The 15,702-nt window shown below is 44.4% G+C and overlaps 1 protein-coding gene across 8 annotated transcripts in view; it reads right to left on the minus strand.

Annotated features, from left to right (window-relative positions):
* The window catches only part of SLC4A4 (solute carrier family 4 member 4), a 259,907-nt gene that overhangs the window by 49,794 nt on the left and 194,411 nt on the right, over window positions 1-15,702 (minus strand). For all 8 annotated transcript variants that reach the window (XM_048846797.2, XM_048846802.2, XM_048846805.2 and 5 more), the window contains one exon: window positions 12,427-12,698. In XM_048846797.2, the coding sequence (XP_048702754.1) occupies window positions 12,427-12,698 (272 nt within the window). The remainder of the gene's footprint in view (window positions 1-12,426; window positions 12,699-15,702) is intronic.

The following is a 15,702-nucleotide window of genomic DNA, read 5'->3' on the forward strand; positions in this document are numbered from 1 at the left end:
CCAATCAAGAAATGTGTAGTGAGGATTTGGGCATGAATACATGAAATATTTCCCTCCTTCAACAACAGCACTACAGAATATGCAGTAAATGCCTCTTCTAGCATTTTTTCGGGCACCACAGTTCCTTTTTCAGCATCTCCAATCATGTCAAAATCCTATGTGCAGACCTGACATACCAGGTAGAAGGTCTATTGCACAGAATAGTTTGTTCCCCCTGAGCAGAAACACACAAGAAGGTAGAGTTCAACAATTACCACTGCACTGTCACATCCTAAGATGAAGGCCAGCACTGATGGACTGCACTGAACTGAAACCAACAAGTTATAATCTTGTAAACCTGAAGTACGCTCCACCACTCAGAAACCTCTCCCCTTTTCACAGCACACACTCTTCATATCCACTCAGGCTTCATTCCTGAAGGACTTCACTACCTACCTGTTTGTTGTGCTCATCACTGTGGTACTGGGAAGCCTTACAAAAAATTTACAAAGCCAGCAACATCTAAAAGAAACATGTTGCATTTCTTTCCTCTACTCCCACCTATCCCTGAATACATAGCAATGGATTGTCTTTGCTCTGTTTCCTCCAGTGAGTCTCATCCAGCCCCACACTTCTTTCTTCCCCATTTCTTTCCCTGAGGCGGTAGTTATGGGGAAAAGCTATAGTCAAGAGATGGGTCTTACAATGAGTCTGGAACATGGTAAAATTCAAGCCTATTCTAATCTCTAGTAGCAGCTATGGGCTAACCACAGAGAAACCCCTATTTCCTGCTTTTGCCATTCTCACTTTCCCTGTTTATAGTTCTCTTGTTCCTGATGACTGCAGTTGTGGTACCAGTAAGACCACACTGTTATTGGAGAGATGTTGCTGGAGATAACTTGGACACAAGGCTATTGGGCCGTTGGAAGACCCAAACCAGGAGACTGAATTAAATCCAAATTTCTGTGGCAGTCAGTGCAGTCTGGAGCATGAGTGGTGGCGTTCATGTCTCCACGTAAGGCCTAAGGAAGCAGGCAGACACACGCTGAACCAGCTGGAGCCTCCTCAGAGCAGCCCTACTCATTCCCAGATTCAGGGCTTTGCAGTAATCAAGCAAGGAGGTCATGAGTAGCATAGGTGGGTTGTGTTCAGGGCTGCGTCTGTCAAGATGGAGTGCAGCTTCAGAGCTAGCCATAGAGGGAAGGAGCCTTTTTTTGCCCAGCAGCAGAGTCCAGAAGAGCAGTAAGGTTGAACATTGCCTCGACAATCAGGGGGAAGCACAGGAGCATCAAGGCCAGCCTGGCTTCCTTTCCTCCAGGAACTGAACAGGTTTTTTTTTAAACACCACCTCCCGCTCTCCCCACAACCTGCCCACCCCCCAGATTACATGCTGGGGCACATTTTCTGTACAATATCCAGACTGGTCAAGTGAGAGGATCAAGCTCTTGAAGGGCAGTTCTCATGTACGGGGACATGCAGTGACTCCAAGGTACCAAAAATCGTGCAGACAATTTCAACAGCTTTGTTTTGGTTTAATGTGCGCCTTCTTCCTCCGTCCCTTAGAGCAAGGCCAATCATGCTTGCGGTGAGAGACATCTCTCTATCCTCCATTGTGAAGGTAGGCACGGTATGCCAATGTTTCAGTGCCACCATATGGGGGAAATTTCCACAGAAGAGACGTCACTTGCAGCATAATGCAGCCTGCTCACCTAAAACAAGTCCTTGTTTGGGACGTAGAGCACCCCCAAGAGCTACAGCCTGCCCAACATGTGAGCAGGCTCTGTGCCAACTGAACAGAGCACAGGCAGCCATGAGGCATCAGCTACGTGTGCTGAAGGCAGAACTCTAGGCTAAACATCAATCACCCCGTCAACTAACTAACAGGGGCAACTTAGTGAATGGGACCTACCGTTACTAGCTCCAAGTTGCGATAGTTTAAAAGGTGGGGGGTGGGGGCGGGGGGATTTAAGTGTAGGTAGAAGAGTACAGGGATGGTGAAGGAGAAAAGTCAATGACAATGAAACTCCCTGTTAGCTCTTTGCAGGAAACGCCCTGCCAAAAGGTCCGAGACACAATTCCATGGAAATCTTGTTCTGTGGCCTTCTGAAGCTGCCATGTGCAGAGCAGGATGTAATAACTTACAACGCAAACATAGCACTGGTTCAACAGCTCTGAAGCCAAATCTTAATTGCAACAAGAACAAAAACAACTGAAAGTATAAATCTCAGCATGAGCAAAGACCTCTCTCTCACCATCAGCTGAACTGACTACTTACAGAGTCAATAAAACCTTATCTGAACCTACTTTACAAAAACAAACCTCACAACACCACAGTCACTGGCAATTTATCACCCTTTTGTATTTTCACTCCCTGTAGGATTTGATATGTTCTATATGTATAGGAAAGTACACTGGGAAGAGATCACTTACTACGGAGTTACACAAAATCCCCTACAATTAGGAATCTCTTTTAGCTAATTTGCCATTTGTCTTTTTATTCCATCTTCTGATGCTTAAGGTAAAGGTTAGGGGGACTGAGTTTTTTGCTGACAAAACAAAGTATTTTAATAGGTGTCCTAGTCCTGCTTATGATACTTTCTGCCATGAGGCTTTATAGCCCTGAGATGTGTTATGAAGACACTGATAGTATCACCAGGATTCCAAGTTACTTTGGGCCAAAGTCTGATCCCCTTGCTCATGCTGAGTTGCACCTTCCTCCTTAGACTGAATTTGGAGGAACTTCCTGCAGAGTAAGGGCTGGTCTACATTGAAAACTTACATTGACAAAGCTGCATCGCTCACGGGTGTGAAAAATCCACTTACCTAACTCTCTGGATGAGTAAGAGAGGCGTAATCTGCTGCTTTGGGGCATGATTCACCATTGCCCTGCACCTTGTACAGTCATTGATACAGTGCAGAGTGGGTGTAAAATGCTACAAAATCATAATGGTAGCATATCACACCTATTTTGCGCTGGTATAGGTGACCACGCAAGGTGCAGGACAATAGAGTGTCAGACCTTTTACATTTAATGAGCCTAGTGGTACAGAGCGAATCCTATCACCATATACACATACGTTTTCAAAGTAAAGAAACAAACTAGATAAGCAAATGTCTAGATCTTCAAAAACCTGCATCCTGGCCCTTCCTGTTCTGCATGTCTCCTCTCAACAACAGCCTCGCTGTGGGTTTTCAGCTGCACTTCACCCATGACTGCACTGCTTTTCACTTTCACTTAGTATTAAAGATACTAAGCAGGAAGGTTTACAGTGACCTGGGGTTCATTTTTGCAATAGACAAAGGAACAGCAAAAGGGGTGCAAAGCTTAGGGAAACCACAAACGAAAGCCGAGACTGCATCAAGCGTTCCTTCAAACAAACTATTCATCTGTGACCATGCCACCTTTTGCCTTTGTAACCTACCCTTTCTGTGTTACATAAAGACTAAATAAGAGGATTAAACACCTTTCAGTGGTGTCATTTATGACAAATTTAAAAGGAAGCAGACACGGATTAAAGACAGGACGATTATGGTGTTGTTTTAGCTGGTATTAGTAAGGCTGTCTAGAGGAAAATGCTGTCAGTAGCGGTTACAGAAGGGAACCATGAGCCAGGACTTGGGCTTGCTCCCTCCTCTGTTAATGACTAGCCAAGTAGTCTTGGTCAAAGCCCTTCGGGGCAGATCCTGCCACTTTAATTCTTATTAAATAGCACCTTATGGGTAGTCACACTGAAATCAATGGGATCATTCACAAAGAAAGATACCATAAGGCTGGCAGAAACTGACCTTGAATCTCTCTGTAGTCAACTTCTTCATTGGTAAAATGCATATCAATACTACCAATTGAAGCCTAGGAAGGGAAGCAATAAAATGCCTATCGAGTGGCTTTATAGAAGCAACCAAGTATCGGAATTCTGTTTTCACAAAATGAAAGTTTTAAATCTCATGCCTATTTTTTCCATTTACAAAAGGCTCCTCTTTTCAAATTACTGTGGATCCGTTTTCAATACTCTTCACTCTCACTAAATGCACCTTACTCCACGTGTCACCCTGCTGACTTCAGCGTAACTACTTGCAGTGTAAAGTGTTACTCATCATAGGTATCAGGATCTGCCCCCGTGAGACTACAGGCACAATTGTCATACGTATTAAGAGACCTGGAAAGATTAGGTTTTATTGGTAAATGTCGATAACGTCAATTTCACCATACACCTCTACACTACACCTTTCCCCACTGCTGGAGTCTCTCTCTACGGTGGAGAAGGGCTCTAGCTGAAAAAAGGCAAGCGAGACACTGCTAAAAATAATGGCATAGACAGAGAGACATGGCTCTGGCAAGTAGAGAGCTATGTAGGGTACGTATTCAAGCACATCCTTCAGGCATGTCCTTACTCCCCTGTGCTGTGCCTCATGGTCTACACTGCTGTATTAACCTGTGCTAGGGGCATTACACTCGTATGTATGCTACACGCCGCTGAAAGCAGCACGTAGTGCGGACATACCCACAACCAGCAAAAGAAAAAATATTTCTATCGATAATCATCAAAATTTGCAGATAGGCAAAGTGAGAAAAATGCAGCTTGAGAACTTATTAGAATTTGATGTAAGGATATTTACTTTGCATATGTTAACGTGATGTTAACGATTTAATGTTTTAATGCTTATCAAGTTTTAACTTTCTGAATTTCTGAATCTGAAACTTTCTGCATCCGATGAAGTGAGCTGTAGCTCACGAAAGCTTATGCTCAGATAAATTGGTTAGTCTCTAAGGTGCCACAAGTACTCCTTTTCTTTCTGAATCTCGACATTTAGTGTCATTAAATAATTGTCTGAGCCCCCAATTGTCTGACCCCTCCGTAATTTCCCACAACTGTGAAAATGTAAAATCAATAAAAATTGAAAAAATAAATATCAATATTAGTCAAAATGATAAAAGAAATTAAGGTTGAATTCTTCCTAGCCTACATATTAACTTTTCTCAAGCAGAAAAGCCAGTTGACTGCAATGCCCAGGACAGCCCCTGAGGAAGCATCAAGAGAAAACTAAACAATCTGTTGTTTGTCATTGGTTACTTATTACAAGGTGCCCTATTGACAGGAATTCTGTCCTGGGGATATCAGGGAGAGGGATAGCTCAGTGGTTTGAGCATTAGCCTGCTAAACCCAGGGTTGTGAGTTCAATCCTTAAGGGGGCCATTTAGGGATCTGGAGCAAAAATTGGGGATTGGTCCTGCTTTGACCAGGAGGTTGGACTAGATGACCTCCTGAGGTCCCTTCCAACCCTGATATTCTATGATCATGAGGAGAAGCAAGGGTGTCCCGCCATACCCTGCCTTTACACAGCATGTCTCCCTCTTGATTCCAAGGCGCACATCTCCAGCAACGCTCTATGGTTGTGTGTCTTTCATAGGTGATCCCAAACAGCAGTATAAACCAGTTTGAACTGCTCAAGCTAGTGCGTTCAAACGACTGACAGAGTCAAGTAAAATTCAGCAGGATAGTGTATCACACTGCATGGAGCATGCAGATCTACAGATATTGTGGTTAAAAAAAGGCAGTTTCTTTTGCAGAAAACCATTTATGCTTTAAATAGTACAAGGGGCTTGGATACATATAACCTCTTCAAGTCACATGCAGCTCTCTGAATATGGCACACTGGGGACGAGTTAGCACTTTTACTATGAACAAACCCTGAGAAACTGCAATGACGCATTCTCTCGCTTTTCCTTTAATCATCCTCCGGTTTTTAAGCACGCCCACCCCAGAAAAGTCAACAGTGAGCCACAGCATGTAAGCAAACTGCAGGAGGCTGCACACCTTGAAAATGTACCGTTTCCTGTGTAGTGCTTCCCTGCCCACACCCCCATGACTTTGCTGCTGCAGACTCTTGAGCTGCAGGGGAAAGGTCTCTCCTAGTAACCACAATGAGCCGCTGAGTTGGAAAACTATTCATTTAAATGCAAATGTATTCCTTTTTTTTTTTTTTATAAACAGACTCAGAAAAAAAGAGAACGCTCCCTTTGGGGCGCACACGTGTGAGGGAGAGAGAAATAACACATCAATTTAAGGCTTTTGAAAGGTGCCAATTGGCCAGCATCAAGACTGAAGTACTAAACAAGCTATTTAATAAATGAGATATGGCCAGTGGAAACCTCTCTGCTAATGTGCCTCAGACCTGACCCAAAGGCCTAGTGACAGAGATATGAGTAGTTTCAGAGTAGCAGCCATGTTAGTCTGTATTCGCAAAAAGAAAAGGAGTACTTGTGGCACCTTAGAGACTAACCAATTTATTTGAGCATAAGCTTTCGTGAGCTACAGCTCACTTCATCGGATGCATTCAGTGGAAAATACAGTGAGGAGATTTATATACACACAGAACATGAAAAAATGGGTGTTTATCATACACATTGTAAGGTGGGAGAAGGAGAAAACCTTTTGTAGTGATAATCAAGGTGGGCCATTTCCAGCAGTTAACAGGAACGTCTGAGGAACAGTGGGGAGTGGGGGGAAATAGTTTTACTTTGTAAAATGACACATCCACTCCCAGTCTCTATTCAAGCCTAAGTTAATTGTATCCAGTTTGCAAATTAATTCCAATTCAACAGTCTCTCGTTGGAGTCTGTTTTTGAAGTCTTTTTGTTGTAATATTGCGACCTTTAGGTCTGTAATCGAGTGACCAGAGAGATTGAAGTGTTCTCCGACTGGTTTATGAATGTAATAATTCTTGACATCTGATTTGTGTCCATTTATTCTTTTACGTAGAGACTGTCCAGTTTGACCAATGAGGCAGAGGGGCATTGCTGGCACATGATGGCATATATCACATTGGTAGATGTGCAGGTGAATGAGCCTCTGATAGTGTGGCTGATGTGATTAGGCCCTATGATGGTGTCCCCTGAATAGATATGTGGACACAGTTGGCAACAGGCTTTGTTGCAAGGATAGGTTCCTGGGTTAGTGGTTCTGTTGTGTGGTTGCTGGTGAGTATTTGCTTCAGGTTGGGGAGCTGTCTGTAGGCAAGGACTGGCCTGTCTCCCAAGATTTGTGAGAGTGATGGGTTGTCCTTCAGGATAGGTTGTAGATTCTTGATGATGCGTTGGAAAGGTTTTAGTTGGGGGCTGAAGGTGATGGTTAGTGGCGTTCTGTTATTATCTTTGTTGGGCCTGTCCTGTAGTAGGTGACTTCTTCATGGGACAATTCTGGGTACTCTTCTGGCTCTGTCAATTTGTTTCTTCACTTCAGCAGGTGGGTATTGTAGTTGTAAGAACGCTTGATAGAGATCTTGTAGGTGTTTGTCTCTGTCTGAGGGGTTGGAGCAAATGCGGTTGTATCGTAGAGCTTGGCTGTAGGCAATGGATCGTGTGGTGTGATCTGGGTGAAAGCTGGAGGCATGTAGGTAGGAATAGCAGTCAGTAGGTTTCTGGTATAGGGTGGTGTTTATGTGACCATCGCTTATTAGCACCGTCGTGTCCAGGAAGTGGATCTCTTGTGTGGACTGGTCCAGGCTGAGGTTGATGGTGGGATGGAAATTGTTGAAATCATGGTGGAATTCCTCAAGGGCTTCTTTTCCATGGGTCCAGATGATGAAGATGTCATCAATATAGCGCAAGTAGAGTAGGGGCATTCGGGGACTAGAGCTGAGGAAGCGTTGTTCTAAGTCAGCCATAAAAATGTTGGCATACTGTGGGGCCATGCTGTGGTACCCATAGCAGTGCCGCTGATTTGAAGGTATACCCTGTCCCCAAATGTGAAATAGTTATGTGTGACGACAAAGTCACAAAGTTCAGCCACCAGGTTTGCTGTGACATTATCGGGGATACTGTTCCTGATGGCTTGTAGTCCATCTTTGTGTGTAATGTTGGTGTAGAGGTCTTCTACATCCATAGTGGCCAGGATGGTGTTTTCAGGAAGATCACTGATGGATTGTAGTTTCCTCAGGAAGTCAGTGGTGTCTCGAAGGTAGCTGGGAGTGCTGGTAGCGTAGGGCCTGAGGAGGGAGTCTACACAGCCTGACAATCCTGCTGTCAGGGTGCCAATGCCTGAGATGATGGGGTGCCCAGGATTGCCAGGTTTATGGATCTTGGGTAGCAGATAGAATGCCCCAGGTCGGGGTTCCAGGGGTGTGTCTGTGCGGATTTGTTCTTGTGCTTTTTCAAGGAGTTTCTTGAGCAAATGCTGTAGTTTCTTTTGATAACCCTCAGTGGGATCAGAGGGTAATGGCTTGTAGAAAGTGGTATTGGAGAGCTACCAATGTGATATATTCCATCATGTACCAGCAATACCCCTCTGCCATGTACATTGGTCAAACTGGACAGTCTCTATGTAAAAGAATAAATGGACACAAATCAGATGTCAAGAATTATAACATTCATAAACCAGTCGGAGAACACTTCAATCTCTCTGGTCACTCGATTACAGACCTAAAGGTCACAATATTACAACAAAAAGACTTCAAAAACAGACTCCAACGAGAGACTGCTGAATTGGAATTAATTTGCAAACTGGATACAATTAACTTAGGCTTGAATAGAGACTGGGAGTGGATGTGTCATTACACAAAGTAAAACTATTTCCCAATGTTTATTCCCCCACCCCACCCCCCACCGTTCCTCAGACATTCCTGTTAACTGCTGGAAATGGCACACCTTGATTAGCACTACAAAAGGTCCCGTCATCCGTCCGTCTGTCCCCCCGGCTCTCCTGCTGGTAATAGCTCATCTTAAGTGATCACTCTCCTTACAGTGTGTATGATAAACACCCATTTTTTCATGTTCTGTGTGTATATAAATCTCCACTGTATTTTCCACTGAATGCATCCGATGAAGTGAGCTGTAGCTCACGAAAGCTTATGCCCAAATAAATTGGTTAGTTTCTAAGGTGCCACTAGTACTCCTTTTCTTTTTGAGAGATAAGAGTAGCGCAGCTGGCATGCCCACTTAACCCCTGGCCTTTTGGCTGACACTACCTAGAAGGGTGCCAGTTAATGCCAGTTGTGATGGGAATTTTGTCATGTGACACTGTTTTCCAGGAACAAGACTTGCAAATTACTTTCCCAGCTTGTTCTGAGCCTAGTGTAAAACCTGGAGCAGATTATTTTCTTCTTCCTTCTAGATGATGTTTCTCCTTTCCATTGTTCACCACAGCTATATATGGGAAATTTCTCCAGTCCTTCCCCCACACGCTGTTAGCCTTTGAATCACAGGATTTGTTCCACTCCCAACATTCCAGCAAAAGCCCTGTGACACAGCGGTCCCTCGGGTACTCTAGATTTACCAGCAGGTATATGCAGGAGTGGCTCCCGTCCTTCTAGGCTGTGAGATCCCAGAAGATTATACTGAGAGATTGCTCATCCGCCCCGAGAGCACTCTGATGGGGGTTACCACAGGTGCTGTCTTGTCACCCTTTTCGTTCAAGGTTTAGATGGGCTATTAGGGGAGGGGAGCAAGGAACATCAGGAGCGGGGCTTTGGTGACACCCAATTTTGTGGCTCCAATCTCAGCTGATCCAGCAGGCGTGTTATAGTCACTGACCCAATGTGTAGAGGAATATGGATGAGAACTAGCAGATGGAGGCTCAATCCAGAGAAGACTTGAGACAACACTGGCAGGTTTGGAGAATCAACCAGAAGCTATGGCAGTGATTACATCTTGGTGAAGGGGCAGGGCCTGATGCTTGTACCAGATTTCATAATTTGCAGGTCTGACTGAACTATTGACGGCATGGAGATAACCACATTACAGCCATGGTCAGGACTGGCTGTCTCCATTTATGCCTGGGCAGAAGGGTAAGGCCTTATCTTTCTGATGCAGATCTTGGTAATGTCCTACAGGCGTTTACATGGACTGATGTGCAAATCTGGAGGAGCATGAGAGAGTATCCTCCATGAAATTCCAAGATTGTCCCATGAATAAGGAATGTGCTAATGCTAGGAATGGGGGGGGAAGGGGGATTGTTCATGAGATTTTCCTAATTCTTTTCCTATAACTTTTCTTCCTGGTTCAAAATGTCACAATCTCCCTGTGTGCAGTTACTACAACATTACATACCATCCTGGTGCTGAAAAACAAGTAATCTGCTAGTTAAAATATTATTTACTCAAGGACCACATTCTTTTGCTAGGAAAGCATGTTGGGATGAAAGACCTGGTTTTTATTGTTATAAGAATACGCTGGCCATAAAAACAATTGGATTCCTTCAAAATAATGTCTCCGTTTTCTCCCAAGGAGCATTAAGGTTATATGATGGGATTTTCAGAGGTGCCTAAGGGAGTTAGATGCCCAACTTTCGCTGAAAGTCAATGGAGGTTAGATTCCTAACTCCTTTAGAAGCTTTTGAAAATCCCACCTATAGATCATTCTGACTGGTGTAATGTGGAGAATACTCTTCTAGCTGTGGGCTAGTTCTGGCTAGCTTCTGTGTGCTCATGGAGAAACAGGATTTTATCCAAGACAATCAAAAAGGGAAGCATGGTGCCTGGCGGCAGGCAGATAGAGCCAGGGCTCTGTTCCCCCTACACAACAGGTGGCATAAGGGGTGGGAAATATGCAACATCTCTTAAATACACGTAGCAGCTTGTGAGTTCCCCTGCGCACTGAGCTGTGGGAGGCAGAATGCCTCCAGTGCTCTTCCTGGGGCAGTGCTGTGCCCTAAAGGTGCAATGGAGCCCGAAGGAAATAACACACCTGGGCAAGTTAGGAGACCAAGAAAACATGGAGAGGTATTTGACAGAATTTTTATAGACACTGTTTAGTGCACCAGGATTTCATATCTAATTATCTGTGTGAATTCAGTGCTCCTAACAACACGGAACATGGACGCATGGGATCAAGCCAGACAGAGGGCCTGATTCACCGTTGTGAAGCGAATCGGGCAATAGCGTCGACTCCTACACACCAACCCTTCCCCAAGATGTGAGACTGCCGAACTACGCAGTGAGTTTAGGGTGTGTACCAAAATGTAAGGGCTAAGATGAGACCACATGCACACAGCCACTCGTGAATTAAAGAAAGCCTGAATTTCACCAGAGTCTGGTGTGGAAATCTCTCTGGGGCTGATGTGAGCAACCGCATACTACAGTTGTCCCCAAAGACCAGTAATTCATTTATTCTGCCTTTTCCTCTACAATAAATATAATGGTTACAACGTAAACAAGGTGAAATGGAAATTCTAAAAATCAGGATTTAATGACTGTGATTGAATTAAACACTACCACCCCTCCTCTCCCCCCACAAAGGCTAGGATTAGTGTCACATTTCCAGGCACAAATCTCTGTTTTTACATAAGCATGAGGGTTTCCCTCCCAAACATACAGACTCACATACAGATTCCAGTTGCACCGTTTCCTTTCCCCACTCTGCCTGGATCCGTTTAATTTAAAATCTAAGTCATTTAAATGGACATCTTAAAATACTGTCTGTCTAGGGTGGGATTTCAAAAGCACTCAGTGTTGGCCTAACTCAACTTCCTCACTTCTCCCAGTGAGGAATAAATAATAAAGTTCCTGCTGACTTTAATGGGAGCAGAGCTGGGCCAATGCTGAGAACTTTTGAGAATCCCACCCTTAACAGATCTACATTTAATGGATAACAAATACATAATTTTAATGGATCCAGTTACAGTCAACCCGTGGCAGACACATGGATAGCACTGACCTGATTATTTTCCTGTCTGGAAGGTACAATGCTGTAACACTCCGTTTACTTTGTCTATATGCCAAATTTCTTACTCAGTCGTCATTGTTTAAAATGTCTCAGGAATAACTAACTCACCCATAATGAAGAAAGCTGGCACACAGCTTAAAGCATCCTGTTCGTATTTGCGGTTTTTCAGCTGGTTGCTTCCACCTGTATTTCCAAGCTTTAATCTGTGCCTATTAAAACTTCATCTGCACTACACTCATTCTACAGTAACAGGCAAAACTGTTTGGCTGGATCCCCTACAATTAATACGTAAAAATATTGTATTACACACACACCCCTCTTATTCATATACCAGCCTTGCGTAGCCAATCCCCTGCACTTTGGAAGAAAGGTGCCGTGTATACAGAGACTGTGTGTCCCCAGCCTGTTGATGTAATGATCGCTTTCTGTCCTTTCCCAGGCTTTTAGAGAAATGTCATTCAAAACTAAGGATGTGTGAAGGAATGAGAACACAGGAGACCACCTCCCCTTTTTGGTAATGATGTACATGATGGCCCTCAGATGCCAGGCCTAGAGAGAATTTTAGATCAGCACTTAGGGTGCAATTCACAAGACCTATGTGCCGCTTAAAGCCTCAATAGAGGGCTTTACTGGAACTTACATGGTGCTCAGCCCTCTGTGTTGGTTTCATCTGCATAGGGTGAATTTAACAGTTAAATTAGATGTCACAGTGATAGCGTGACAGAAAGAGAGTGCACAAGTGAGAGCCTATATTTGAAAGTCAATGAGCTAATATGGTATTCTCTTACCTGGCTTTGGTGGCATGCAGACACAGGAGTAAACTGTGATATCGTCCACTTTAAAATTGGAATTGATTGGGTAATAGTCTGCTAATTTGATCATCTTCTTGAAAGCATCATAAATGAAGATGAAGCTGATCAGGGAGGAAAATCCCTCTTCTGTGAAGCGGGTGAAGTATTTGACCAGGAAACTGGCATCAGTAGCAACCAGAATGAGACACTGGAGTGCTGACCACAAGCCAATCCAGAGACGGAACTCCAAGTAATCAAACCCATGGTCTCTGCAAAACAAGTGTTTTAAAATAGGTGACAATGAGGAAAAAAATACTAGAGGCTGGATAATTCCATAAAGGGTTAGAGAACTTCCCAAAGTGAAACTGGGAAATGTATGGATTTTAAGAGCTGAGTTTATTAGGGTATATAAAAAGCAGTAATTCCTGTAACACTTAAACCAGTAGGCTCTGTATTTTTTTAGCCAGTGATAATGATGGGGTTTAGTTTAACAGCTGAGTTAGCAATTGAACATCTAGGGTTGTTCAGTTTTGCTTCAACCTCCATTGCTGTATATTACAGGTGACCTTAAGTGCTTTTTAGAATAAATAACATGGTTTAGCACTGCAGAAGATCAATGAGAAAATATAAACGGAGGCGTAAAAGGTCAATCCTCCAACTAGTGAAAATCAGTGTCACTCCACTGACATCAGTTTATACCAGCTGACCATCAGGCCCAAAGTTTACAACATAACTTAGAAAACCAATTGCAAATTAACTTCCCTGATAAATATCAAGATCAGGATTCAGAGTTTCCCATGCAGCAGCGAAGGGAATGCAGGACCTGCCCTCCTTTAAAAATCAATCATATTATCGAAAGAAGAAATACACAAGTCTGAACTCAAGGCTTGCAAATTGTGGGGAACAAAGGAGTTATATATAGTATTTGTTATGACTATCATATACACCTCAGTGTACCTGTTTAATATTATCCTGCCTAACTGCATGGAATTAATCAAAAGAGGCTATTAGGAGGAAGCAAATAGGAAACAAAAACAACAACAAAGATAAGTTCCTGCCAAAATCTTAAAGGAAACAACGGGGGAGCTATTAATTGGGAAATGTCCACCCACTGGGCTCCAGCGAGGCTGGAGGTTAATTTTTCCCAGAGCCTAGGATCAAAGAGGCCCTAAACCATTAAAAACCCTAGCTGAGAAAGGGAGGAGGTGAGCACGCAGCAGCTAGAGATGAGTCTCTGACAAAGAGAGAGAGAGACTGCTACAGAGGCTGTCTGATTCTCCCAGGCCAGGAGCACAGGGGTCTGGACTGAGTGAAACTTATGCAAAACTTGCAAGAAAAGAATAAAGTTTAGGTAAGATCCAGGCAAAGGCCTTCTGTTGTTTTATCCCTCTCCTTGCTACGTGCCTTTGGGTGAATAAAATAACACTTTGTTTTGAAGAAGTTGTTTCCGAGTCACTTGGAACAGCTGCTGGACTTACAGGTACCAAACACACCGACCCAGTCTAAGGGGTGAAGGTAGTGGAACTTGCACCAGAGAAGTGCAACTGAGAGGATCTCAAAAAGGGGATTTAAAAACTCAGCTTGCCTCTAACACAGGTAAAAATCTTTTCGTGTCGTTTGAAGAAAGGAGCTCTACTCAGGGACTCCTTAGGAATGCAGGACTCACTTCACATATAGCCCAGAACCCTAAAAGAACAGTCTAGGGCAGCATTACGAGAAGATACTTTCAAAGTGAAGGGAATGGGGAAATTACTAGATCACTGTCAAGCTAATCTCTAGGACCTGTGTAGGCTAAGAAAATGACCGATTGCTGACACCGACTGTCAGCAACAGGGCCCCCCTGGACTCTGCAATACTCATGGTGAAAACAGGTTAGCTGCTAATGTTAAACAGTTTTGTCTCCTCTACTCCATTATTGTAAGACTGCAAGAGTCCTGGAAGAACGGTGTCTCTATGGACCTAGCTGCATTGGGTTCTACCCTTTAGAAGGTTTCCCCTATGTAGATAGACCATCATTATACTTTGTGTAACCGTGTTGAAAATGCCTTTTCCTCATATCTACACTAGTAGCTGAATGGTTTTCAACACCAGATGACGGATACAAGGGAATAGTTATAGGGTAGGCCTGACTGGCATGTCCCCTTGCAGCAGGCCATAGCATGACAGGCAGTTTCCCTGCCTTGGTTTCCCTGCTTCAGAGTCCCCAGAAATAGTCCCCAGAGCCTTTCTAAGGGCAAATAGCCCTTGTGGGGTGAATGCACGTAAATCGTAACCAAAGTCCCACAATCATAGCGCAGAATTCCCCAGCATAGTCTGAACAGAACATGGCATATACAGCCCCAGCCCTCCTCATCACACGCCGGCCCTCCAGCACCACTTGGGCATCACTCACCAGCTTCTGCAGCCAAGCTCACTGCATACACTGGGGCTCCTTGTGTCCCTCCAATGTCCACCCCCACAAGCTCCCTGTGTGCCAGTCCCCCACCCCTCTCTATTTCAGGGACTCCCTGTACCCACACCCCTATACCATAAACCTGGGCTCAGTGTCCCCTGCAAATTCCCCTCCCTGCATACCATTCTCCCACTCCATGCCTGGGGCTCACAACCAGAGAAGTACCAACAAGTTAAACACAGGGCCTCATAAACTCCGCCAACAATAAGCATAGTACACTTTACCATGATTAATTAATTGTCCCTCACAGCACCCCTGTGAGGTAAACTTTACCCTCATCACCATTTTATAGATGGGGGGGACCAAGACAGAGAGAGGTTAGGAGCCAGATATTCAGAGCCGCCTGCAGCCTCTCACTGACTTCAGCTTGAGCTACTGGTGCTCAGCAATCCTGAAAATTAGGCCCTGCGACACAGCACAGATCAGAACCCAGGATTTCCTGGCTCCTGGTCCTCTGCTCAGAGCACGAGTCCATGTCTCTCTCTACAGGCAAAAAGGGGCAACTGAAGGGCTAGCAAAGAGCAGCCAACTACAGAGAATGTGCTATAGTGGTGTCTTTGGAGACTACGTATAGAGAAGGCGAATGGCCCAGTGGTCAGAGCACTAGGCTGGGACTCAGGAGACCTGGGTTCAATTCGCTGCTCTGCCACAGACTTCCTGTGGGACCTTGGGCAAGTCACTAAGGGTATGTCTGCACAGCAGCTGGGAGATATAATTCCCAGCTAGCACCTAAAAAATAACAGCGTGGCCACCGCAGTTATGGCTAGCTTCCCAAGTGCAATTCTGCTCAATCCCCTGGGTCCATTACTCCAGCAAGCTGC

Source organism: Caretta caretta, chromosome 4, assembly GCF_965140235.1.
Source record: "Caretta caretta isolate rCarCar2 chromosome 4, rCarCar1.hap1, whole genome shotgun sequence".
NCBI lineage: Eukaryota > Metazoa > Chordata > Testudines > Cheloniidae > Caretta > Caretta caretta.